We start from the raw sequence: 23,998 nt of genomic DNA on the forward strand, positions 1-23,998 counted from the left end.
TAAATGCCAAAATGAGCGTGATTTAAGCTTCTTTCAATGTAGTTAAACAATATGAATTTGACTAATGATTGCCTTGAACAGGAACAAACTGAATTGATTTGAATTCCATTTGGACCAAGATTTGACATGAATTGGACTTGTTGTCTTGTGAAAGGCCTTAAGAGGACATTAATTCTGAATTGAAGCTTTGTTTTCAACAGGATTAATTTAAATTAAATGCCTTTTGTTTTGTCTTTTTCCATGCATGCTTAGTGAATATTACTTAAATGAAGAACAAGGACAATATTTCATAACATCTGAAATCGTAAGATTAATTAATTGACCAATAACTACCCAGCAAATAAAGCTGTTGTAGTGCAGTTAATTTTTTTGGATAATTTTTACTTCTGAGATTCCATTGACAACCTGTATCTTTGCAGGTGAACTTGGCCTTCGGGTCACACATCCTTTTGGTGCCCTCGCAGTCTTTCTCATCACTCCCGTCCTCACAGTCTTTGTCTCCATCACATCTCCAACGTTCAGGGATGCAAGTTCCGTCCTCAACACAATGGAACTCATCCCCACTGCATTCAATCACAGATGGGAGCACTGGAACAAAAGTAATCCAACAATTAATGCTTCACAGTTCCACTCAGCAGCATCACAATACTGAAACGCACAACAGTAATTGGCTTGTTATTTTTGCTTGTTAGTTGTTTTTTTTTATAAAATATTCTTTTTACATTTCAAAAGATCTATTTATTGTCGCAGCCTTTTGTTTATGGGAAGTAGTTCAATTCCAAAGTTTGTTCGAGCTTGCTGCTTTGTTTAATAGTGGGTTACTAGATCAGCAATGGAGGATTTATTGGAATATAAAAGACATTCGCATCATTGTTCTGTTTAATAATACGAGTATGACAACAAATTCCCACAGGATGCTAATATTTTTACTTCTGTTTTTCACATAAAAGATTTCTGAATCACAACATGCCAAGAAGGTAATGATTTGAGACATCAATTGTGTGTTTTAGGTATTAAGTTGAAATCACAATTGATCATTTGCTTCACTAAAACCAAAACCTGGCTTTTATTTTCTCCGTCCAAACAAAGATGTAACCTAATCTCTTTCAATCCACTGAATACACACAGTGAGGATGGAGAGCGCAGCAGTTTACTTCAGAGTAGTATGATGAATTATCTCCACATTTTAGTGACAAGCAACTGAGCTGTGGTCCTTTTTCTAGTGTTGGATTAGCTCCCTGTAATAATTAGATTATATAGTTCAACTCCCATTGGTAAAAAGGTCTAACTATAGCTTTCTTTGCACAGTCAAAATTAAATAAATAAACCTAATCAACCCAGTTTAAAGAGAAACAGACATTCTTACATGCAGGTCCACTTCTGCAGGTTGTGTTCTCATCGCTAAAATCCCCACAGTCATTGTCACCATCACAAGCCCAGTCTGCTGGAATACAGCGCCCACTGGTACACTGAAACTGAGTGTTTGAGCAGGTCTGCATGCAGCCCACTTCATCACTGCCATCGCCACAGTCATCATCTGCGGACAAAGACAACATTCACAAAGAATATCAGAGGTGACGCGTTTAATACTAGTCAATGGGCATACTTGTTAACGAGAAAACTGGCTGATTAGTTGCGCTCACCTGAATCGCAGTGCCACTTGACACTGATGCAGCGTCCATTTGAGCAGCTGAAATCAGTGAGTGGCTGGCACGTAGGAAAAGCTGGGGAAAAGGAGAGGAAAAACTATATGTCAAATTAAAGAGAATCCAACTTGTATGAGTGGTTGTCTAGGAATACCCTAAAATGGCATTGTATGCTTTCATAATTTTAGAAAAAGGATGGTTTTCTGAAATAATTTGCACTGTGCTTCTCTTAATTTCAATTTACCTACAAGAATATTCCTTAAGAAATTCTTGTATGGTACAGACATTTGTATGATATGTGGTTCATAACACCGTAATCAATATTTCATATCTGGGTATATGGGTTAAATTTAGCATTAAAATAGCTTGCTTAATAAACCAAACTTTTATTTGGATGTTTTATTTCAGGGGTGAGACAGTCTTTGCCTGAGACTATTGTAGGGTTTGAACAGACTAGTTCGACTCAAGGACAAAACACCAAAACACAAGCTCTGCACAGTGTGGTATATGCAGTCTACTGCAGCGATGAATGTTGTGACCTCTACATTAGGGACACAAAAGCTCAGCTACGCAACACAGAAGAGACACCTAAATTATGTGGTTCATCTTCATCTCTGGGATGAGAGAAACTCTTTTGAAGGTAACAATATGCATGTTTTGGACATGGAGGACATTTGAGAGAGCAGTTAAGCAGCCAAAACCAACTCTAAACGAAGAGGTGACCTTAGCTTGAAGCTTTCTTCAATGTTACAGTGCAGCCTTGAGTCATTTACGCCTTCTGAGATGAGACCAGATGAACTCACATGTTAGCATGATTAAGTGATATATTTGAGTCATTAAGTGATTTTGTGAGCTTAATGAACCTATGAGTGTGACTGTTTCACTACAATTTATAAGCTTGACACTTCTAAGTCACGTTTAGAAGAAAAGTAGTGTTTTGGATTATGGTAAAACATTCAAGAAAAAAGGAGAAGTCCAGTTGCCTTCCATTTTAAACCCTTTGGATCACAGTGTCTTGGGTGGCCAAGAATCTACACCAACATAGAACCATATTACCTTCATTAATCACAAGTCTTAAATCCACTGCAATGCATCAGCTTTGTAAACCAAAACCCTCAGAAAGCTAGGGTTCAATTAGCAATCAAGAAACAGCTCATTAAAAATGTAAGCATATTTCTCCTGAGTATATTCATTTGTGTGTTATGGCCATTTTTGATCGTATCCAGACAGGAAGGGAGGGAGACAGAGAAAAGGGAGAACATGATCCAGGGCCAGGAGTCAATCCTTTTACAGCTGAATTATAGCCACTGTACAAAGGTGTGTCTGCTCTAGGCATGTGGAGCACTATCCAAATATAAGTCTAAAATGGAGGACAATATTTGGTGGCCGTTTAGTCGATTAAGCAATTTGTTTTTCTGAGAAAGTTAACTTTTAAATAAGTGGAATGTAGTCTGCAATAAACGAAGTACCGTATTTTCCGCACTATAAGGCGCACCTTCAATGAATGGCCTATTTTAAAACTGTTTTCATATATAAGGCGCACCGCATTATAAGGCGCATAGAATAGATGTTGCAGTAGTGGCTGGAGTTACGTTATGCATCCACTAAATGGAGCTGCACTAAACGGAATGTCAACAAAACAGTCCAACTCCGGTCAGCGAGGAGAGCCTTCCGCGACTGGGCCGGGGAGTGGCCGGACGATGGTCACTCTTCTCCGTTCGAGCACAGCATGTTCAAGGTGAACGTGGTGCTAAATGACCTGCAGACGACCTGATTCTAGACGGTCGGTAGGTAGATAGGTGAGTCAAACTTTATTAACAAACCAGCGTTCTGACAACTATCCCAGCATGCACCGCGCGCTTCTTCTTCTACGGGTGAAAATTAAGTCGGCAGCAGCTTACCATAGTTGCTAGACCTGTTGTGGCTCAATATAGGTCCAGCGCACTGGATTATAAGGCGCACTGTTGGCTTTTGAGGAAATTGAAGGTTTTTAGGTGCGCCTTATAGTGCGGAATATACGGTACTTATATTTGGATATGGAGATAGTAAAGTCTCCATTATTCAGGCTGTAATGTTGTTATGCGGAGGAAAAGAGAGACTGACAAAAGTTTGCAAAGACTGAAAAAATATTATAAAAATCCCTGCAATTCATTAATCACTTATTCTCAATGTTGCCAAGAAACTATGGTCATGCTCTTCAATCTAAAAAGTGTCTATAGTGCTGATTTGGAAATACTTGCCAAATTCTTTGTTATTGATGACCCTGTTTATAAGTGGAAAATAATGTGAAATTCCACTTCTGATTAAAGCTTTGTGCTCATGGAAGCCTTGAAGTGCTGTGGTTTCTTTCAGAATGAGTTCTGTCTTCACGTTTCATCTGTTGCTCAATGCCTCCAGTCGCACAACCAGATGTAAAATACGCTTGGCCATGAAACAGAATGCAGTCTTCACACAAACAGCTTTCACCCGTCGTCAGCTTGCTATTTATTTAAAGACAGGTATGCAAAAAGCTTTCGATATTAATTTCCTACTTTCAATTTATCTTACAGTTGATTTTCCTGTCATCTGTCTTAGCATATTATGGGTTTTCTCATTTTTCTCTTTTTATTAACTTAACAGAAATCCATCGTGTCCCATTCCCGGCTTTGTCATCACCTGAGATTTAATAAAGAAAAATCTTATGAAATATTTTGGTTTACTTTAAAACATCATTTTTATTTACTCGTGATAGGGAATGAATAGGAAAACTAAATATTTTTCTGTTTTTGTGGGCTGATGACATTGTCAGAATCGACATATCGGCCTAATTTTTGTATACTCTGTACAGAAGGGTTATTGACTTCCCTAAGAAATGCAAGTCTCTCTCTCTCTTGAATTGATTTGTTGGCAGTCTGCTGTAGCTGCATGCTATGCCTTTGATGCTGAGGAGAAGGTATCATTATCATATTAGTGTCATCTAAAGAACGCTGCATTTCCCTCAAATGTAATGGGTCTTACTGACAGGATGTGACTGCCTGGAATTTAACGTTTGTTAAGAATGGAGCACGAGCATACATAAATAATGAGGGTTTCAAGTAAACAGCTAGCATGGCTAAAAATGAAACACCAGTATCTATAAATAATGACGCCATCGAGAGAGTCCAGCAGAAGCCATTGTGTGACAACCACTAAACTACTGACAAACAAAATCCAAATTAACATCAATCTCGGAGGCAGCCACCACCGAGCTTCAGGTGCTCCAAAACCCACAGTAGCTCCACTGAAGCTAAGTGAGCTGCCAGGGCTTCACAGAAGAGTGCCTGCAGAGAAGCGATGCCTGAGGAAGCTCAGACAACAGTAAGGGGAGAGAATATGTTTTGCTGCACAGCTTGATTATGATTGAATGAAGCCGAGCATGAACTTTAATTACTGCTTTACACCCCGGCTGTTTGTGACTGCGTACTGAAGCGGCTTAGGACACACAAAGGGAGGCTGATGCGATATGGCACAGAGCAGCGTTTGGCAAACATCAATCACCGTTAAAGGGCTGATTTAATACAAATAGTGATTAAGGAGAATCTTCAAACCTTTTCCCTGATCCTTTAAATGTATGCTGCTAAGACATCTACTTCAACCTCACTGCTAAAAACAGATTTTGCACCCTCAAACGCCCCTTTACCTTCTCACATAATAAAAGGTTAAATGCATCTTCAAAGAGCTCTAAAAAACCTCGGGCCATCATAGTGTCTGATGTTTTTTTATGTTTTCTAAGATTTATCCAGAACACTGCAACTTTTAACTCACTGAACTCAGCTGACAGATTGTATAATATCACAGAGGCGCTACTTAAGAACAGTGAGCTGCTGTGCAAAAGTATTCTGTTTACGCAGCATCATTCCTTTAAGCTGTTGCCACCAGTGAGGAAGTGTTTAGTTTTTGGTCCACAGAACACAACATCAATAATTCAGCCTCAAAATTCTCTCAACGGAATGTAGTAATGGGTGTGAAAACAACTATGTATTCGAAATGAGTAAGTAGCTCTGACTAACATTCATTTTCATAGAGGTACAGATGACTAGTGCTTTGGTAAAACTCGAGCCTCTGCCAGCAAAGCAGGCCTTGCCGTTCTGTACAATTTAGCAGCTATTCAGAAATGAGAAGTTCCACCTGGGTGATTGTTCAGTTCTGCAGGTGGAATTCTAAAATTGCACTAAGCATAAAAACACAACGAAAGAAAAAAAAACATCTCACTGCAGTAATTATCAAGATTAGTCTGTGAAGCAGCACATTAGCATATCATCACAAACAAACTGACCTGGTAATGGCTATAGCCTATAATGTAGCAGAGACACATACAGCATGTTTCTTGTAGCTACACTACAGTCCACAAGAATAAGTCATAGCATACTTAGAATATGGAATCATTATCTCAGAAGAACAAAAAATAAGACTTTGTAAATACATTTTCACACATATAGTTTGTTAAAAAAAAACATAGGTACAAAGATTCTTCTGAACATATTTCCTCTGTACTAATTTACTCATGTGTTTTGATCATTATTGCATACATTCAGAAAATGATGTCAAATCATGATTTGTGACTGGTACAAAGCATTTATAAATCTGTTTCTATATCTCTTCCAAACAAAGCTTTTATAAACAGTATCTGACATAGATTAACTTCAATAGACAAACAATCATCAGCATTTGGTAATAAAAAAGTCATCTTGACATGTGCAAACAGAAATTTGAAAAATGAATGAAACAGACAGAAAATGTGACTCAGCCCACAACCGACACATCTGTCTTTAGCCTAAACAAATGGTTCAACTGTTAAGCCTCTTTCACACTCTTGCAAATCAGCCCTGCATTTCGTTAGCACATTAATAAATCACATTTTAACAACACTGTTGTATGGATTTGAAACTGTAAAATTCCTAATAAGAGTTCCAGCTAAGCTAAGCCTCCACTGTCCTTTCAGACATGTTAAGATAGACAATTTATTAAAAGTCTCAACTCTGAAATTTCATAAATTAATGCAGAAATCATCATATTTTTGGAGCCACAAAAAAGTTAAACAAATAAATTCCACTCTGCCTTTCTGTTGCTTACCAAAGCAGATGGGTAATTTCAAATCATACTTTTCAGGAAAAAAAAAAAAAGATCTTTTGAGCCAGTTAGCCACTTAAGCGCGAAAGCATTACATAAAAATGTCCCAATTGTAAAAGAAATGCCAGTAAATCTAATATAGTAATGCAGACCCTTCTTGAGAGAAAAGACAGTATTAATGGGAAGCTGTTGAGTGGATGTATGGCATCTAATTAGAAACACAGAAAAGAATTCAGTGGCATTTTGCTGCATCATCCACGCAAGAAACATAGATGAGCTATAAACACAAAAAAAGATTCTTTGGCTACTGTGTCGACTGCTATTTGATGCTGCTCAAACTGGACCTACTTCTTTTTACTCCAGCCGTGCTTCACTTCAACACGAAAAGCAAGTGGGAAACACGACACTCATAAACCGTTTGCTTTAAAGATTTCTCACCCCTTTATCTAATTTCTGCAAAGAAATACAGTATTTATGTAGTAGGAAACATGGTAAATTGATTCATGTACGTATTATGCTTTACTTTTAAAGCCACTGTGGAAAAAGCACAGCACTGTATTAAATAACCCAACAGCAGTGCCTCTTAGAACATATTTTCTTTCTATCAATTACAGGTGAAATGTGGCGTTATATCTATGAGCAAGAACTGCAAAAATGCTGACAGCTTTCTGACACAGCCATAAATTAAACAGTCACATTTCAAGCGTTTCAAGAGCAAAATGGAAAACCAGTTTTGACATTTTACCAGCTGATGACACGGCTATTCAATCAGCAGTGAAATCTAAAGCCTTTACACTTTTTCAACTTTTGTTTTAGACACAATATAAAGAATAAATGTAGTGAGGTGACAAAGTAGTTTCCTCCTTACAGATTATTATATGAAAAAGCTATAAAATGTGAAAAAGTAATTGGCCCTATACTTGTTACCAGCCAAGCATTTGTGATCATTGACACGTTTTGAAGGACATTTGGTCCACTTTTCTTGGCAGAATGGCTGCATTGTAAATCTTTCATGCATAATCTGCTTATTTGAGCTCATAACACAATATCATCATTAGATTTAGATCCAGACTTTGACTAGGTCACTCTAAATGACAAAAGGTCTGACATTCATAGGAAGTGGCTGAATTAAAACGATTCTGCAAACAAGAGTGGGTTGAAAATCCTCTACCTTTCATTTTTATGTCAATGGCTGTTTTGCAAATGCTTGAAGGTTGTTACTGCCAAGCATTAATATAACAAATTATTACATTCAGAGGCAATTACTTTTTCACATGGACCTGAGTTGATTCAGGTAGCTTTTTTCCCCTTAAGAAATCAAATCAAGATTTCAAAATTGCAGTACTCAGGTCATGTTTGTTTGGTATTAAATTTAGCTTGATGATCTGGAACATTTAAATGGAACAAAGCAGTGAAAATAATGATGTAAATACTTTTTTATAGCCTTTTAACCATCTGAAACATAAAATGTGAGCCTCTACTGTAAGCCCCAAATAGCTTTGTTTATGTCCAGTCAGTAAGACTATAATAGCATGTGGTAAATATCCAGGAGACTTACTGCATGATATTTCATCTGACATATCCCCACAGTCATTCTCCCGATCACAGCTCCAGCCTCGAGGTATACAGCGTCCATTCTGGCAGGAAAACTGGTCGGCTTGACAGGGCCGGGCTGCGAAAACAAGAAAGTGAGAAAGTGGTCTCCTAATTCAATCACAGCATTAAAGGCGAATAAGTCAATGTTGGATAGCACAACTGCATCTAATGTCCACTAGATCACCAAAATGTCAATGTCTGGCCAGCGCAAACTCTTTATCACTCTGTCTCACAGCAAAATGTGGCATGTCTGACACCATGTGTAAAATGTGCTGTTGCTTGATAGGCCTTCAGTCACATCCTGGTGGTCATGTACATGACAGCACTCAAGCAATGTCCTGCTGTAGTGGGATATGCATGTCAATCTGCCAGTGGAGAAACATTCATCATCCACTGACTAATGCTCATTGATTGATCTTCTATGGATAAAAAGCTGCAGAGAGGCACTGTTAAAGACATAGAGACAATCTACCTTGAGCGTTCCTGACAGAAAGTTTCCTCTCAAAGGTACCGCGACTCTTTGATACTATATAGCTCTCGCGCACACCGAGAGTGATAGTACTGCACCAAAGCTTCTTAAGAGCTTCAAATTATAAAAGTGATGGCTGCCTTGACAACACCTGACACCTCGGTTTAAGACATGGATAAATAAAGCACACCTGAGGTGAGAAAAAAGCTTTCCACCTCTTTGTATAGACGAGAAAGCTGTTTGATCTTTAATGCTAGCAGTCTATAAGCTTGATGAGCTAAAATCAATTAAACAGCACATCAGTCTTCTGAGTAACAGAGCATTAACCACATGATGGGTGCCTTTTATTAAAACATAAAGGGAAACTCCTTTAAAGAGTAATTATATTTCCAACAGTAAATGTAGGAACATAATTGTAGAAATAAACTGTCCTGCATGTAAAGAGAAGCGTCAAACTATCAAACAGCTGCCAAAACTACAAACATAAAGAATGATGAAGAACATACCAGAGCAAGTGGTGTTGGCTTCATCTTCACCGTTACCGCAGTCATTGGTTCCATCACAAAGCCATCTTTTGGGAATGCACCGGTTGTCGTTGCATTTGAACTGATCATCAGGACAGGTGTGGTTGTCTGAAACAGTTCAAATAGAGACAAAAATGACAGTGACTTTACAGAAACCCACTAACAGTTAATGAAGTAAATAAAAAATAGAAATAAAAAAACAGTAAAATTAAGCAATGCGCTCAAATAACTCAAAAATTATGTTTTTCTGAATCTTTAGTGCGATGGTTCTTCCTGAAGAAAGACTCAGTTATGTTGCTAAATCAGTTTTTAAAAGGAATCCAGAAGAAGAAACAAATTATTTTTAACAAAGGAATTTTCACTCGACCAGCTATTTTTAACAATTAGACAAGACGTTAGCAGATAACAGAAAGGCTACAGAGAGTAATTAACTGCTCCATTATTTTATTTTCAACATTCAAATTTCTACACACAGTCTGTAACTGCTCTCCAACAGGTTATATAATAATTAGCTGAATAAATTCTTACTTGAAGCCTTCACTGTAATGGCAGGAAAATGTTTTCAATTAGCTATTTAAGTGATTATTAATCATTTTTATGACTGTTTTAACAGTTAAATTAAAACAGTGACCCTTTTTTTTACACCTTTTTTATCTTTTGATTATTATCTCACTCAAACACAAACTTCTTGTTGAATGAACATAATTTCTATCTAAATCTGACAGTAGTACGAATCATTTTGGGCGGAACTGTGGGAAAAAAATGTATCATATCACTGAGTCACGGCTGAGTTGCACTTGCACTTGAGGCAGTGATGCCCATCTGGTATATATGACGTCTCTACATTATGTTTATGCCATGAGACTATTACAGTGTGTCCTAAAACACTCCATGATGTCTCAGTAACAGATACTTTGAAAAGTCTTGTTTTTTGTATTCAAAGCCAGATATGTTTGACACTGAAATTCAAGACTTATGGGGGGATACTGTGAAAGAAGTATTTGCATTAAAGTCACATTCAGTTCATTTTAATATTCTTCAGTGAACATACTATCACCACATACCCTATTTTCTTGTCAGCCTTGTAATTAAGTCAAGCTGCACACCGAGTTTATGAATTCATTAATTCTCATCACTTATAAATTGCACTAAGTAAATGAGAAAATTTATGTGCATACTTAACACAATGAGTAATAGCACAATTCCTTAAACAGGGATAGCGGTGTGGAGTTAGGGGAGATCAAGATTTCACAGTTGGATAATGTAAGAGGTTCCCAAACTGATAGTAGCGTTCTGGCAAATTTGTTCTGAGGAAAGGGTTTGATTCCAATTCTATCAATTTGTAAGAAGATATTGAACTTTTATAATCCAAAGAATAACACTAAAGTATGTGGGAATATCAACACTGACATCTTGTGTTGTTTAGCTTGTGGCGACACTGTTTTATGAAGACTCAACATCCATTTAGATAAACCAAGTCAGATTATCCCAAATGATATTCTAGCAGTGCAGCTAACTGGTGATTCTTCTTTAATTTCTAATCATGCTGGCATATGATTATGGTGTAAAAATGTACTGCTTCTGCCTTCCATAAAAAAATAAATAAATGAATGATCCAAATAAGCCAAAAACTCTGCTCCTCCAAGTAATTTGTTAAAGAGCGATTCTCCAAGAAAGTAGGCAGCAGCACATTTAACATCCCTGTTGTAGTGTCAATTAGCAACATGGATGTTGACAGCAAGAGAGAACTAACTGTAAAAATTGTAGTGTTTTGTTGTTGTGCTTTTTAAAGTATTGACCAATATGGTTTCTGCATGGGGTATTTTTATTTTTTGAAGTGACTAATCAAGATCCTCACAGCAGCTGTGGCTCTCCTCATCGCTTCCATCCAGACAGTCATCGTCGCCATCGCACTTCCACGAGGCCCGTATACAGCGCTGATTGTGACACTGGAATTCTTCGCTTTTACATCGAGTTGGCTCTAAAACATCAGTGGAGGAATCTGGGGGAAAAAAAACAGTACAGAGGAGAAATTAAAATCAACATGGGACTTGGTAAGAGGTACGGACTCAGGAGAAAATATTGGCATAGCCATAATAGCAGGTAAACTCAGTTAATAATGTCTCACAACCCCACAGAACATAAACCAAGTGGGATTTGTTTTGGGTAGCTGGAGGTCTGGTGGGATAATTTTTCACCCCTATGTACTTGTTTATTGCCTAATTTGCATAAAAACAAGGACCTGTTTCGTCTTTATCCCTTAGCATGATGGCAGGATGACAACAGGAGATGACAATCGTGGACTTTGTATTTCATCTGATTCATTACGTCCTCCTACCTGAACAGGTGACATTGTTCTTCTCCAAAGCTTGGTTGTCAGCACAGGCACACACTCTGCCTCCTGGGATGGCAAGGCAAAGGGTACTACATCCTCCATAATTCACGCTGCATGCGTTCTCACCTGGGAGAAACAGATCGCAAACACTGTGAGTTGTCTTCTTCAGTTCATTTTACAATTTCTAAGCCTTGTGAATATTAGTACCTTTCACCACTTTAAGTCCTGCAAAATTAATCCCATTTCTGATGCAAAACCCATTTCCTGCCTTACTTAGACATGCCAGGTGTAAGCTATACATCACATGAAATATTGGGAACACAGCAAGAGAAATATATTTGACATTTTTATCATTTTTTTCAGTGGGGATAATTTGTCTTCCTGGACAAAACTGTCACTCCTCAATAGCAAAAAAGACCCCTATAAAGTTAAGCCATGTGACACCTTTGTCACTTCAATTTACCACGTTTCCCAAAAGCAGAGCCTGAACCAATGAGATAAAGCTTTTGGTCTTGTGGGAGCCAATCAGTAGTAGCCACAACATTGGACATCCAATTAATCTATCCAGTGGCCACAGAAAAACGTCTAGACGTTTTCTGGATCATGTGAACTAGTCTGTGCACACAAAATCCACCACTGGTTCGCATCATGCGCTTGACAGGGCACTGCTCTACTCACAATAAGCATCTCTAATGCTCTTCTGCAGGAATCAATGTTTTAAGGATGCAGCAAAGGCGCAAAACCCCTTTGGGTTTGGCTAAAATAATATTCTTCTAAATGTATCATATTCTGCTTTTACATGGCTGTTATAATGCAAAAGGAGAAGTCCATAGAGGACATTATACTGACAACATTATCCGTTTTGTCTCCTATCTGTTCTTTTCAGCATCATAACATGAATCGATCTTCTCTCAATGAAAGAGACCGAAAAGCATCAAATACTGACATAACAGCAGTATTTGATGCTGCCATTCCATGAGCATCAAATACTGCTGCTATGTCAAAGCTAGGATTGAAATGCACCTGCCACCACATGCTTTGATGCCAAAAGCAAACTGTACCTTAAAAATAAGCAACAAAGTCAGCCCTGTGGCAGGTTTGGTAGAATGGAGTAGTGCTGGAATAAGTCACCGCTTTGCTTATTTATTTAGTTTTTTTTTATTATTTAGGTTGCTAACATGTCTGAATCATATTTGAAATTTATAACAAGTAATATTCCATGAGGATTTAGCTCCACTATGTATCAATAATACATAAATCTATTGCCATCTCTCCAGATTTATTTAGTCAGCAGTTTCCATCTGTCCGTTGTTGACCAACAACTTCTTTGTTCCCAAGTGTAACTTTATTTTTTCAGCTAGAAAAGTTTTAAACCCTATCTTTCTGTTGGGCCCAGTGAAAATGTCAGAAGAAGAAATTGACAATTATTGTATTATTTGCTGATGTACTGTTAACCTGCTAGATAGTATGTGGTTGGAGGTGTAATTTCTGTAGCTTGAACATTGTATTGTATAAATTTGTACAGAATAAGTTTTATTTTTTGAGCTTACTTGTTTGACAGCTGTATTGCCAAAAATACATTTTTATCTTCGGGATAAAAGATAAGTAGATCTTTCCTGCATAGTATGAAGATTTTGACTTTAATGAAAAATAATAAACTACTTAGGTTGGAGTCAAGTTGTGGGATTAATTCTGTCCATAAAAGCTTTGAAAAATGAAAGGTCAAACATAGATTTTTACATCTCGCAAAGTATGGCATATAGAATCGATTTTACCACTCAAATGAAAATAGAAATTAGTATTTTTGGGGAATATGCATTCAATCTCATACAATTTCAGACTTGTTTATTAAAACAAATCTCAGAAATTGGAAGATTTCAAAACAACTCCCCTAAATCTCCTTTCAACAAAAACCTGCTAATTCAATAATCAATATTGAATAAAAGTCCTATGGGAGGTTACATCTTCGACTTATCAGAAATGACTGAAGTCTTGCGATTATGCAAACACTTATTCCATGTGATCTCAAGCAGTAAAAAAAAATATATCAATATTATTCCTGTACAATAAAAATGTGCCTTAATGGTTACTTGGTTGGCACAATTTTCTGACAGAACGGGAGTAAGATGATGACATGAAGCTCTCTACATGTTGATAATCTACTCCAGCGTCAGTCACTGCAATGAAATAACAGAGCAACAGCATTTTTTGTTACTCTGGAGTATATATAATAAATCTTGTAATAAATCTCCCGTACACATCAAGACAACAGGGATCCATACTGTAAAGGAAGCAATTCACATTCAACAGCACTGAACGGCTACTAAGTGAAGGGAAAGCTGCCAACCTTGCTGGCTCTGTGCGTCATAGACACGCAGGCCAAATAGAGGTGGTCTCTCGCTCCGCAGCAGAGTGACATCCCCCGTGGACAAGTCCAGCTGGAATACAGACGCATTCATGTACTCCGTCCAAAAGATGAAATTGCGATAATGAGAGATGCCGAAGGGATGGTTCAGCTCTTTTCCTCTGTACACCACCTGCAACAAGAAACACCGTGCACTATAATCAGAAGATTAGCGGAGCCACAGAGAGGCACCATCAGCAACAGCAAAATCAATCATCTCAAAGCAGACTAACTATTTGAATATGGGTTAAGATATTATTCGAGGTGGGGGGAATGATGAATGTTATTTAATTTCTTTGCACAAATGCATCCGGCAGAACGGCCTGCTAGTAATAATGTTAGATAGAATCTTGGCATTGATTAAAGATAATTTACAAATAATTTATTATCATTAATATGCAGGTTTAACTGCAGGGGCAGTTAGGGATGAAGGGATATTTTGTTGGCTGTGGTTTTAGAGAGATGGAGATTTGTTCAATCATCTCACTGCTTTGAAGAATAAAATCATCAGCATTAAAACGTTTTAAATTAGAACCTACGTTTTTTTTTTTTTGCCATATTAACATTTTATAAGGCTGAACGTTTTTGAAAGATTAAAACTTTAATTTATCATCGTCTTCACAAATAACTTATTCAAAACATGTAGTTGGTTGATTCATACAGCAAAATTAAATTAAGCAAAAGTCCAAATCATCAATATATACATACCATTCTTCCAGTTCCATTCAGGTAAATCTTCTCAATATGGTCATAGTAGGCATCACACCAGAACATCGTGCTGCTACTGTGGTCTAGAGTCAGACCATTAGGCCACAGCATGTTGGAAGTGACGAAAATACGGCGATTGGATCCATCCATCCAGGCTTTTTCTATCCGTCCTATGCTGTCATTGACCTCATCCTCTTCCCAGTCTGTCCAGTACATCCAGCTGTCATGCAGAGAAGTGGACAAGAACAGCACAAGCTGTCACTGCATCGATGTACAAATGAGTCATCGTCTTAAATTAAGAAAGTACATGCCTGGAGCATCTGGGTATTTTACCCTGAATATTATAATATATTTTATATTCAATGTCAGATTGTTTTTGACTCTCTATAAGCAGCTTAGGGGAAGACAAACTGTACTTTTAAATGGATTGTGTGAAACTGATGTAAACTTGACTTTTTTAATAATGCTTGGCTGTATTTTCTTGCAAAGTAATAACTTTTTTTTATTACTTCCATGGAAAATAAGTTAACGCCGTTATTCATCAAGCAACAATTTACCTCTCCATTTTCTTGTAAACAAACCCTTCCCAGGCATGCTCGCTGTCTCTATAAGTGCATCTGATAGGTGTATCAAAACATCAAGGTAGAGTTAGTTGATTTAAATTCCCAACCACAAAATAATGTCGGGACTACACCTCTGAATGAGCCAGAGGTATCTTTAACATGATTGGGTCAACAATTTGACACAGTCTTTTCTGTAGTAACAATGCCCAGGGGATTTTCTCTGCTTGAGTGTTGCTGACTGAGCCGTGTGCCCCGTGTTTCTCACCAATGGCAGAGAGTTGGCTCAGGAAAGATAAAACAGATTGGGATAGGAAGGTGAATGAATACCGTGTCTCTGAGTCGTCTTTGTGACCTCATGAATTATTGATACCATAGTACTTCCACAGACACACACAGATTCACGCGCACACAGCTGAATATAGATAGACACTGCATCAGATGCTCACCATTTATATAAAGCACAAAAGGAGAATATTAATACTTCCTTCACTGATCTAAAGTCAGCCAAAATGTTGAATGTCATCCTTTAATTTCATATTTTTCATCTAATGCTGCAGGGACTCTAGTCAACATTTCAGGGTGCTATAAAGAACAAAAATTTATTTTTCATTGATGCACCAGACACGTTTTTCAAGTTATTGCTAAAAATGGTTCAAATTGGTTTGCACAAATTTTCTATTGCTGCATACTGTTCCCTGATTCCAGGTTGTGTCTTCATCAACTAACACAAATTTATGTATATTTTTTATTTTCATCACAAGAAGGCAAAGAAAATAATATGCAGAAGGAACAGACATTCTTGAAAATCCCACAGTGATTTTTTCAAAATTGGTGAAGGAGCTGAGTCACAGATGTCTAAAGCTATTAAACTGGGTTGCTAGTGCTGACTAACGCTGCTGTGCCTCATTTTCTTTGAGGGTTTTTTTAGAATTCTGTGGCTCTAATGCCCTTTATTTCACAGTAAATTGACAGGAAAGAGGCTTGTGAGAGGTGGAAGACATGGGGCAAAGGCCAGCGGACCGGGACCCCGCGAAGGTCACGTAGAGGACTGAGGCCTCCACCAGTGGTTCACGCATCTTACTCTCTGCACCACCACCGCGCCCCTGCGTGGGTTTCTTAATTTGACATGCAATTTGGTGTTACAAAAAAGCGTTTCAAGTGGTTCTAAATGTAAAGAGATAAAAGCATTTTGTGAAATATTAAGGCATAATGTATTAAATCAGTTTGTTGCTTATGATATGGCCCTGTTCCTATATTGCATGTCTTTTTGGAACACGTGCACCCAGTTTGTATTTATTATTGTTGCTGTTTGTTATTATGTGCACCCCTTCTTTGCATCTGAAGCATCTGAATAACATCTGCAGCTGTAAAAACTATATGTGGTATGTATTGCATCTGTAAGTACTCTTGCTGTTGTCACAGAACTATTAACGTGTCCAAAATGTCTGTGGTCGTTTAGTTTAGCAGGGGAGCAAATAACTCATAGCATTATATGTGTAAAAATGTCTGGAAATGTATTTAGTTAGAGACATGTAAGTTTAAGTTTTTCACTAGGGAACAGCAAATTGGAAACCTCAAACAACTACAACACCCACAAGCAGTCACTAAACATAGCTTTGAAAATTTCTCAATTGAGAGAATCTAATATTTGGATTACACACTTACTGGCAGGAACTGAAACCAGTGGGGTTTGCATCATAGAATCAATAGCTCTTTGAATTTGGAATTTTATACATTTAAATGTTCGCCTGAAAGTGAAGAAACTATCTCAAAAATATATAGAGTTCCAAATAGGCAAAAGCAATGATTGTTTCAGAACCCCTGAATCCTGCCAAAAGTCTACATTTACATCAGATTTCCCATCAGTTATATTGGTATAAAGAGACAAAACCACATAAGGAAATGACTTGCACAAAATGTGTTGACTATTCACATATTTCATTCTTAATGTAGCAAAACAGTGGAGGAAGTTACTATTAAGATGACACTCGTGTCAACACAAACTGGAGGTGGCAACAGAGCAGAAAATAAGGTCTCAAGACTGCAGTGGAGAAATCTGTAGGAGAAGTGCAGCCATTTCATGTGAAAAGAGCCTTCCAGCTGAGCAGATAGAGATCAAAGAACTGCCGGGGTTCTGGCTGAATGTTCGCTCACAAGCCTAAAACTAGCTTTTCTAATCACCTGTGCTGTCAGTGGGAGGGTCAGTATAAAAGTTATTAATCCCCAAACAAAGAAAAAGGTAACATAATCGTTTGTCTGCAACTGAAAAACTGTCTGCATTTTATTTTTTATGTTAAAAGTTTAGGGCTCCATTTACTGTCTGAATATGACTTTGCTTTTAAACCATGCAGAGTCAGTTGGAAATGTAAGAATGAATAAGTTAGTGGAGGGTTACAAGTTCCCAAAACTGTGACAAAAAGCAATATGCTGCAAAATGTTTGGAACAATCCCCTGAGGCTTGAAAACTAATCTCTGACTGCTATGGATTCAGTGGGTGGTAATATGATTTAAGACTTAGAGTGTTAATCCTTAAGATCCTTAAGACACTCAATGAATTGCCGTTTTGCTGCATAATGCCTGTATGCTAATTACCACCTTTGCTGGCAGAAACCACCATTGATGAATCCAAACAGGAACTCCGATGTGATCTATGAAGGTTGCAGAGAAAAAGCCAACAAACTGAAAATTGGGTTACCAAGTTTTCAAGTGGGGAGCAAATATTTTCTTTTTGTAAAAGTGTTTCCTTTAAAAAGCAAATGCTGTCATTAGCTCATTTACAAGTCATTTTTTCAAACACCTTTAATGTGACCTACTAATTGGTCAAAGGTCATTGCAAAAGTTTTAAAAATATGATTGTTTCCAGGATTAATCCTGAAAGTAATTACATTGGAAGCAACAGAGAGAAATGTGTTTAAATTTAACATTCTAAAGAACAGTACTGAAAGCAGCAATAAAAATATCACTCCCACGATTTATCCAATAACAATACTTCCTTTGTAGCAAAGACACAGCAAGTTAAAGTACAAGAAAGCCAGTGGGTGTTGAAACATTCATAAAATCTCTTCAAAACATGCTAAGGACAAGAATCGTTTGTCTGCAACTGAAAAACTGTCTGCACTGTCTGAAAAACAACTCCTTTAACATATATTTGCTTTGTTTAGGGATTTCAAGCTATTTGTTTAGTTAAAGAACTTCTGGTAAAGTACTAGCTTCAAGCTGCACTGTATGGATTTCTATAGATTTTCACAGGTCTGTTCTAAAGTTATTTTCATGACAGACTGACGTAAAAAAAGAAAAAAAAAAGAATTATTCTTCAGACTAATATTTTTATACATGTACAAACCATCTTTTATACAACATATGAAAAATCCAGGCACTTTTATTTAGTTATGTAATTGGGCCTATTAATTCTGTTTTTAAGTGTGTATGGCATCACAAACAATTTGAAGTACCAGGGTATTTTGTGTCTAATTGTGTCTTAATTGTGTCTTTCAGAATAATGGTTCTAAACATATGGCCAGATCAGAAGGGAACTGACTCATTGGGCTCAGGCTTTTAGCAGTCATAACAGCAGGAGCGCCAATAAGTGTGGCATCAGTGATTTCGCAAAAAATATATTTCCAAGTATGGGATTTGGCTCAGTTTATGATTAAATATTCTAAAATTAAATTATTTTTTCTGTAATTCACAAGGGATTACGCCACCGCTACAAAACTGAAAAGGCTTTTGATAAATCTTTACATGTTGCTTTCACTGGTTGGCTTAGTATTAAGGTTAAAAAAAGTGCTAAACTATCTTTTTTAAATATAAAGAAGCAAACCATATTTGATGATCCTTAAGATTACTACTATCAGAACATTACCAAAAATGCAACTAAATACTTAATTCAACGTAGCTGTCATAACATTACTCTATAAATATCAACAATAGGATGGATAATACAGTAGATTATACAAGAATGCCATAGTTAAGGAGAGTTAATATTGCCTGCTCATGTTATTTTATTTTAACTAAAATGTACCTGAGAGTCATACAACCATGCAATTCAAGAATTCAGTTAAGCATGCTTTACAAATCAACCCTAGATAGACATTCTGACCTTATCAGTATGTGGTTTGACAGTTTACCTGTTCAGAGGGTCAACTACGATTGCTCTAGGGTGTGACATGTTTCCTTCCAACAGTGTCTTTCTGGTTTGAGAGGCTCTCTCCAGCCTGGCAACACTGATCGTCTTCCTGTAGCCATCGTTGGTCCAGTATAAATTATTTCCAATCCAGTCCACAGAAATACCCTCAACATTATCAAGCTCTGTAACAAAATCAGCACCACAAAATACGGTAGACATTTTTCAATATTCTTTTCTTAATTTCTTCTGAGATATTTTTCAAAACATACATTAATGAAACAGATATCATAAATGTGGTCAATATCTTTTCATTGTACATAATCAGAACCTAAAAATAGTTGCAAGTGTTATTTTTTGCTTTGCACTTAAGAAGCAGACTAATTTATATCCCCTTAACATCCCATACATTATATGTGTGAGATTTGTATTGCTCAAAAACTACAAAAGATATAAAAAGCTATTTGAAGTGCAGTTTTTTTAGTAGCGCAGATGGTGCAAAAGCTATTTTATGACCATAGACATAACAGAGAATAGGGTCTTTTAAAAAGTACAATGGATTCTTTTTTCCTTTTTACAAAGGAAAAAGGAATCCAGAAGATACAAAAAAAATAATAAATGTACTCACCATCTTTGAGAATTGTTTCCCTACTACTTCCATCTATGTTTTGACGGCCAATGAGGAAACTGGTGGTGTCAGCGAAGTAAATGTGTCCCATTTCTGCATGGTAGTCTATGGCTCGAGGGTTGACAAGGTCTTCAATAGGTACCATGTGCTCGTCACCAGACTTGATGTTCATATCCAGGCCACGAATGACCCCAGGACGCCCCTTACCATAGAAGAGGAAGAAATCGTTTTTGGGCTCTACAAAGCAAGAAAGGACAGACCTTTTTTTACTGTTATTGTCAATTAATTGGTCTAATTCATCAGTGCTGATCTGTGCATTAAACCCACTTAACAACCACATTGTTCTTATATGTTTTGCAAGTCCAAAGCCATCTATTCACCCTAATGGAGCCAGTAATCAGTGCCAATGACTCTACTCACCACCCTCAATCACGCCCTCACTGCAAAACTGCCACGAGAATAAAAGTAATGGATTGCTTCAGCAAACATTCAATTTCAATGCTTACCTTGGCTATGAATAGTGTTTCTAATCTAAATAAGATGGTGTTTCTGGAAGAAAAACAAACAGAAGACTGGAGCTGAGGGAGTTCCTCAGTGGCATCTTTGTGTCGCGTGGGGACTGTGTATACTCGAAACCTAGGGGAACCTCTAGAGAGGAAGAATAGGGAATGAAGTAGGGCTTCCACTGAGGGAAGCAGACCTCTCTCCAGTCTCACCTACTACCCAAGAGACTAGGATGCTGGAGGTGAGGACCACACATGCCTCAGTTCAATTTATCATTTTTGTAAGAGAGAGACCAACTAACCAGGAGGCAATTAAGCACTACTAGAGACCCAGATATCAAACTCCAACAGCGACTGCTGTATGAAAAACTACATCATTTAATAAAAAATCTCATTATGCTTTAGGAGATGAAGAGCAATAGAGAGATAGTTGATGTCATCAGAACATCCACTAGAGGAATAAATCAAACATGTCATGCAAAAGCTCCCAAAGCTCCATTACTCTGATCGAAATCTTGTAGGCGCCCAAATTGTGTCATCAATTTGATCTTCGGCTTTTATTGTCATCTACACAATGTCCAACAATTGATCAGAGCAGCCAACAAACGCAGGCAAACTTAAACCCTCATTATGGCAATAATCTATCAGGCGTCCCAACAGGTCGATATTAGAACGTCACACTCGCATAAAGCTGTTTTCGCCTGCCCTCATCTTTATAACTGTCAGCCCAAGGCTCTGCCTGCACATAGCCAGCTCTATTATGACACATGACCTTCACAGGGACAAAAAAAGAAAACGGTAATCTTGGGCTGAATTTTCTTTATACTTAACAAGAGCCACTGTCATATAAAGATGACAAAAAAAGATGTATCAAAATGCTTCCTTCTTTCCATCCATCCATCTGTCCATCCATCTATCCATCCAGCCACCCGTGTCACACTACATTACTTAGGAATTTAATTAACATTATTATACATTATACTAATAATGAAATTCATAGACAGGTGTTTGGCTGTTATGAATGATAAAAAGCCAATGCAAAAAGGCAATGAAAACTTTAATCTGAAAACAACTGCAAACAGAGGTGGGACTGATGGCTTGCATTATTTTCATCAGATGCTCATAGTTTAAAGCTACATTAGAAGCTTGGTAGAAAATCTTTCTGATAGCCTCATGAACTGTCTGCTGCTCTTCATATCTTCCTTCAGAGAAACGTTTGCGGTGAGAATGAGAAAAAATACATGATTTTTTTATGTGCTTTGTGCAAACATTTAGTGTTAGAAGTTGTGTCAGGTTGTTACAGTAAAATGCGGGAGAGAACTCCAAGAAGCAAGAGTCGGTGCTTTACAGAAAAATGACAAGTAACCTCCACAGACAGCAGAAAGACCAACTGAAAATTCGAAAGTCTCTTTATTTACTTTTTTTTGCATTGAAATATTTTGAATCAGGCAATTTTCACAGCCTGTTGGAGGCCTCAGGCAAAATGTACAACACTTATGAAAAGTGCACAGACACACTGCATTCTAACTAGCAATGCCAAAGCATTACTAACTGTTCTAAACATGATTACAAACTGATAACATTTTTGGAAAGCAGTTTAGAACATTTGCACCAATATGACTGATTGAAGACTGACTCAGACAAAAACATGAGGAATGGACACACCCATTCTTTTTCAATATGGGTTTGTGCATCCATGGTTGGGCTGGTGACCTGTCCAGGGTGATGACCCCGTCTCTCACCTGTTGGCCACTGGAGATGGGCACCAGCACCCCTGGTGACCCCACTAGGGATAAAGGTGTAAGATAATGGATGGATGCCAACGATTGCAGTTTTCTGGCCGATCACAGATTATCCATCCATCCATCCATCCATCTATCCATTTTCTTCTGCTTATCCGGGGTCGGGTCGCGGGGGCAGCAGCTTCAGAAGGGAGGCCCAGACTTCCCTCTCCCCAGCCACTTCTTCCAGCTCCTCCGGGGGAATCCCAAGGCGTTCCCAGGCCAGCCGAGAGACATAATCCCTCCAGCGTGTCCTGGGTCTTCCCCGAGGCCTCCTCCCGGTGGGACGTGCCCGGAACACCTCACCAGGGAGGCGTCCAGGAGGCATCCTTACGTTCCACGTCCCAAGAGCCAGCTTCTGCAGCCGAGGATCAGACCGCCAGGGTCCCCTCCCTCGGTTGCCGCCCATAGCACAATGCACCCGACCCCTTTGGCCCCTCCGACAGGTGGTGAGCCCATCGGAAGGGGTACCCACGTCTCCTCTTCGGGCTCGCCATCGTGCCCCACCTCCAGGCCTGGCTCCAGAGTGGGGCCCCGGTGACCCGCGTCCGGGCGAGGGAAAACCAAGTCCAAAGTTTGTGTCCATCATAAGGGGTCGATCACAGATTACCAATCTTTAAAAAGCCTGACCTGCTGGTTCCAATTTTGGCCAATGCCTTTTATTTTTTATTTTTGTCTGAATGTCGCTAAATATAGCAAGAAAGTCACTGAGTTGGTAATAGCAGTTGCTACCTTAAAGTTTGGGGCAGTTTTTATTTTTAGGGGGCACTTACTTTTAACACATGTGGACCATCTTTTTTTTCTCTCCGTAATAAATAAAGGTGTTTTTAGTGTTCTGGTGAAAAAAACGATCAAATCTGTAGATAAATATTTTTTCACTGCACTGTAGTTTTCCAGAAAATATAAAACATACATAAGAAATATTTAAGATGACGCTATACGTGTGTGGAATGAAATTTACAAGTTAAAAGAGTAAAAATATAGCAGATTTAATCATAAAGGACAAGGAAGTGCATAATAATGAACAAAGAAGGATCAAAGTGAAACACTGACATCTGCTGCACTTGTCAGTTCTAATTATTGTTAACATTAAACTATAAAGTATATTTCACCCTGAATTAAATAATCAACATACAGTATTTCTGCTGTTGCTCCAACTTGAATCTATAAAGCTATTCATAGCATGAACACATCTTAATGGTATATGTCAGGACCTTTAAAAATCCCAATCTGGTTTTTGAAGCTAAAACATGATAGTAAGTGAATTTTATCCAAGGCTAGCGTTCATTATTTCAAGAGAAAACATTGTGTAATTATCACAGGAACAGCACCTCACTAGTCAGGTCAAGTTGAACAGTCAGAGCTCAATGAATAAGAGACAAGTGGAAGAATCTTAATTCACTGCAAGTATCTTTGTGTTATTCATCGCAGAATGAGAATTTTAAAAAGTCCAGCAAATATACCTAATCATAAGAGAAATAGAGCAAAAAATGGTGTTGCAATAAAAAAATCCTGCATGTTTAACAATTTAGTTCCAACATAAATACAACACACCTGTTGCCTCCGGTTTCAAGAGAACAAATAAGTCTCGTAAGTCATTGTGCCATGCCTGAAAGCCCCCAAGAAATGC

General features: G+C 37.9%; 1 protein-coding gene across 6 annotated transcripts in view; it reads right to left on the reverse strand.

The window, feature by feature from the left end:
* Positions 1-23,998, reverse strand: part of lrp1bb (low density lipoprotein receptor-related protein 1Bb) — a 315,310-nt gene that overhangs the window by 129,834 nt on the left and 161,478 nt on the right. For all 6 annotated transcript variants that reach the window (XM_008402891.3, XM_008402898.3, XM_008402881.3 and 3 more), the window contains 11 exons: positions 20,085-20,321; positions 19,461-19,641; positions 14,771-14,990; positions 14,006-14,195; positions 11,662-11,784; positions 11,182-11,325; positions 9,306-9,431; positions 8,293-8,406; positions 1,644-1,724; positions 1,367-1,537; positions 406-588 (listed from right to left, as the gene is read on the reverse strand). In XM_008402891.3, the coding sequence (XP_008401113.2) occupies positions 406-588; positions 1,367-1,537; positions 1,644-1,724; positions 8,293-8,406; positions 9,306-9,431; positions 11,182-11,325; positions 11,662-11,784; positions 14,006-14,195; positions 14,771-14,990; positions 19,461-19,641; positions 20,085-20,321 (1,770 nt within the window). The remainder of the gene's footprint in view (positions 1-405; positions 589-1,366; positions 1,538-1,643; positions 1,725-8,292; positions 8,407-9,305; positions 9,432-11,181; positions 11,326-11,661; positions 11,785-14,005; positions 14,196-14,770; positions 14,991-19,460; positions 19,642-20,084; positions 20,322-23,998) is intronic.

This window comes from Poecilia reticulata, chromosome 2 (genome assembly GCF_904066995.2).
Source record: "Poecilia reticulata chromosome 2, P_reticulata-male-v2, whole genome shotgun sequence".
Taxonomy (NCBI): Eukaryota; Metazoa; Chordata; class Actinopteri; order Cyprinodontiformes; family Poeciliidae; genus Poecilia; species Poecilia reticulata.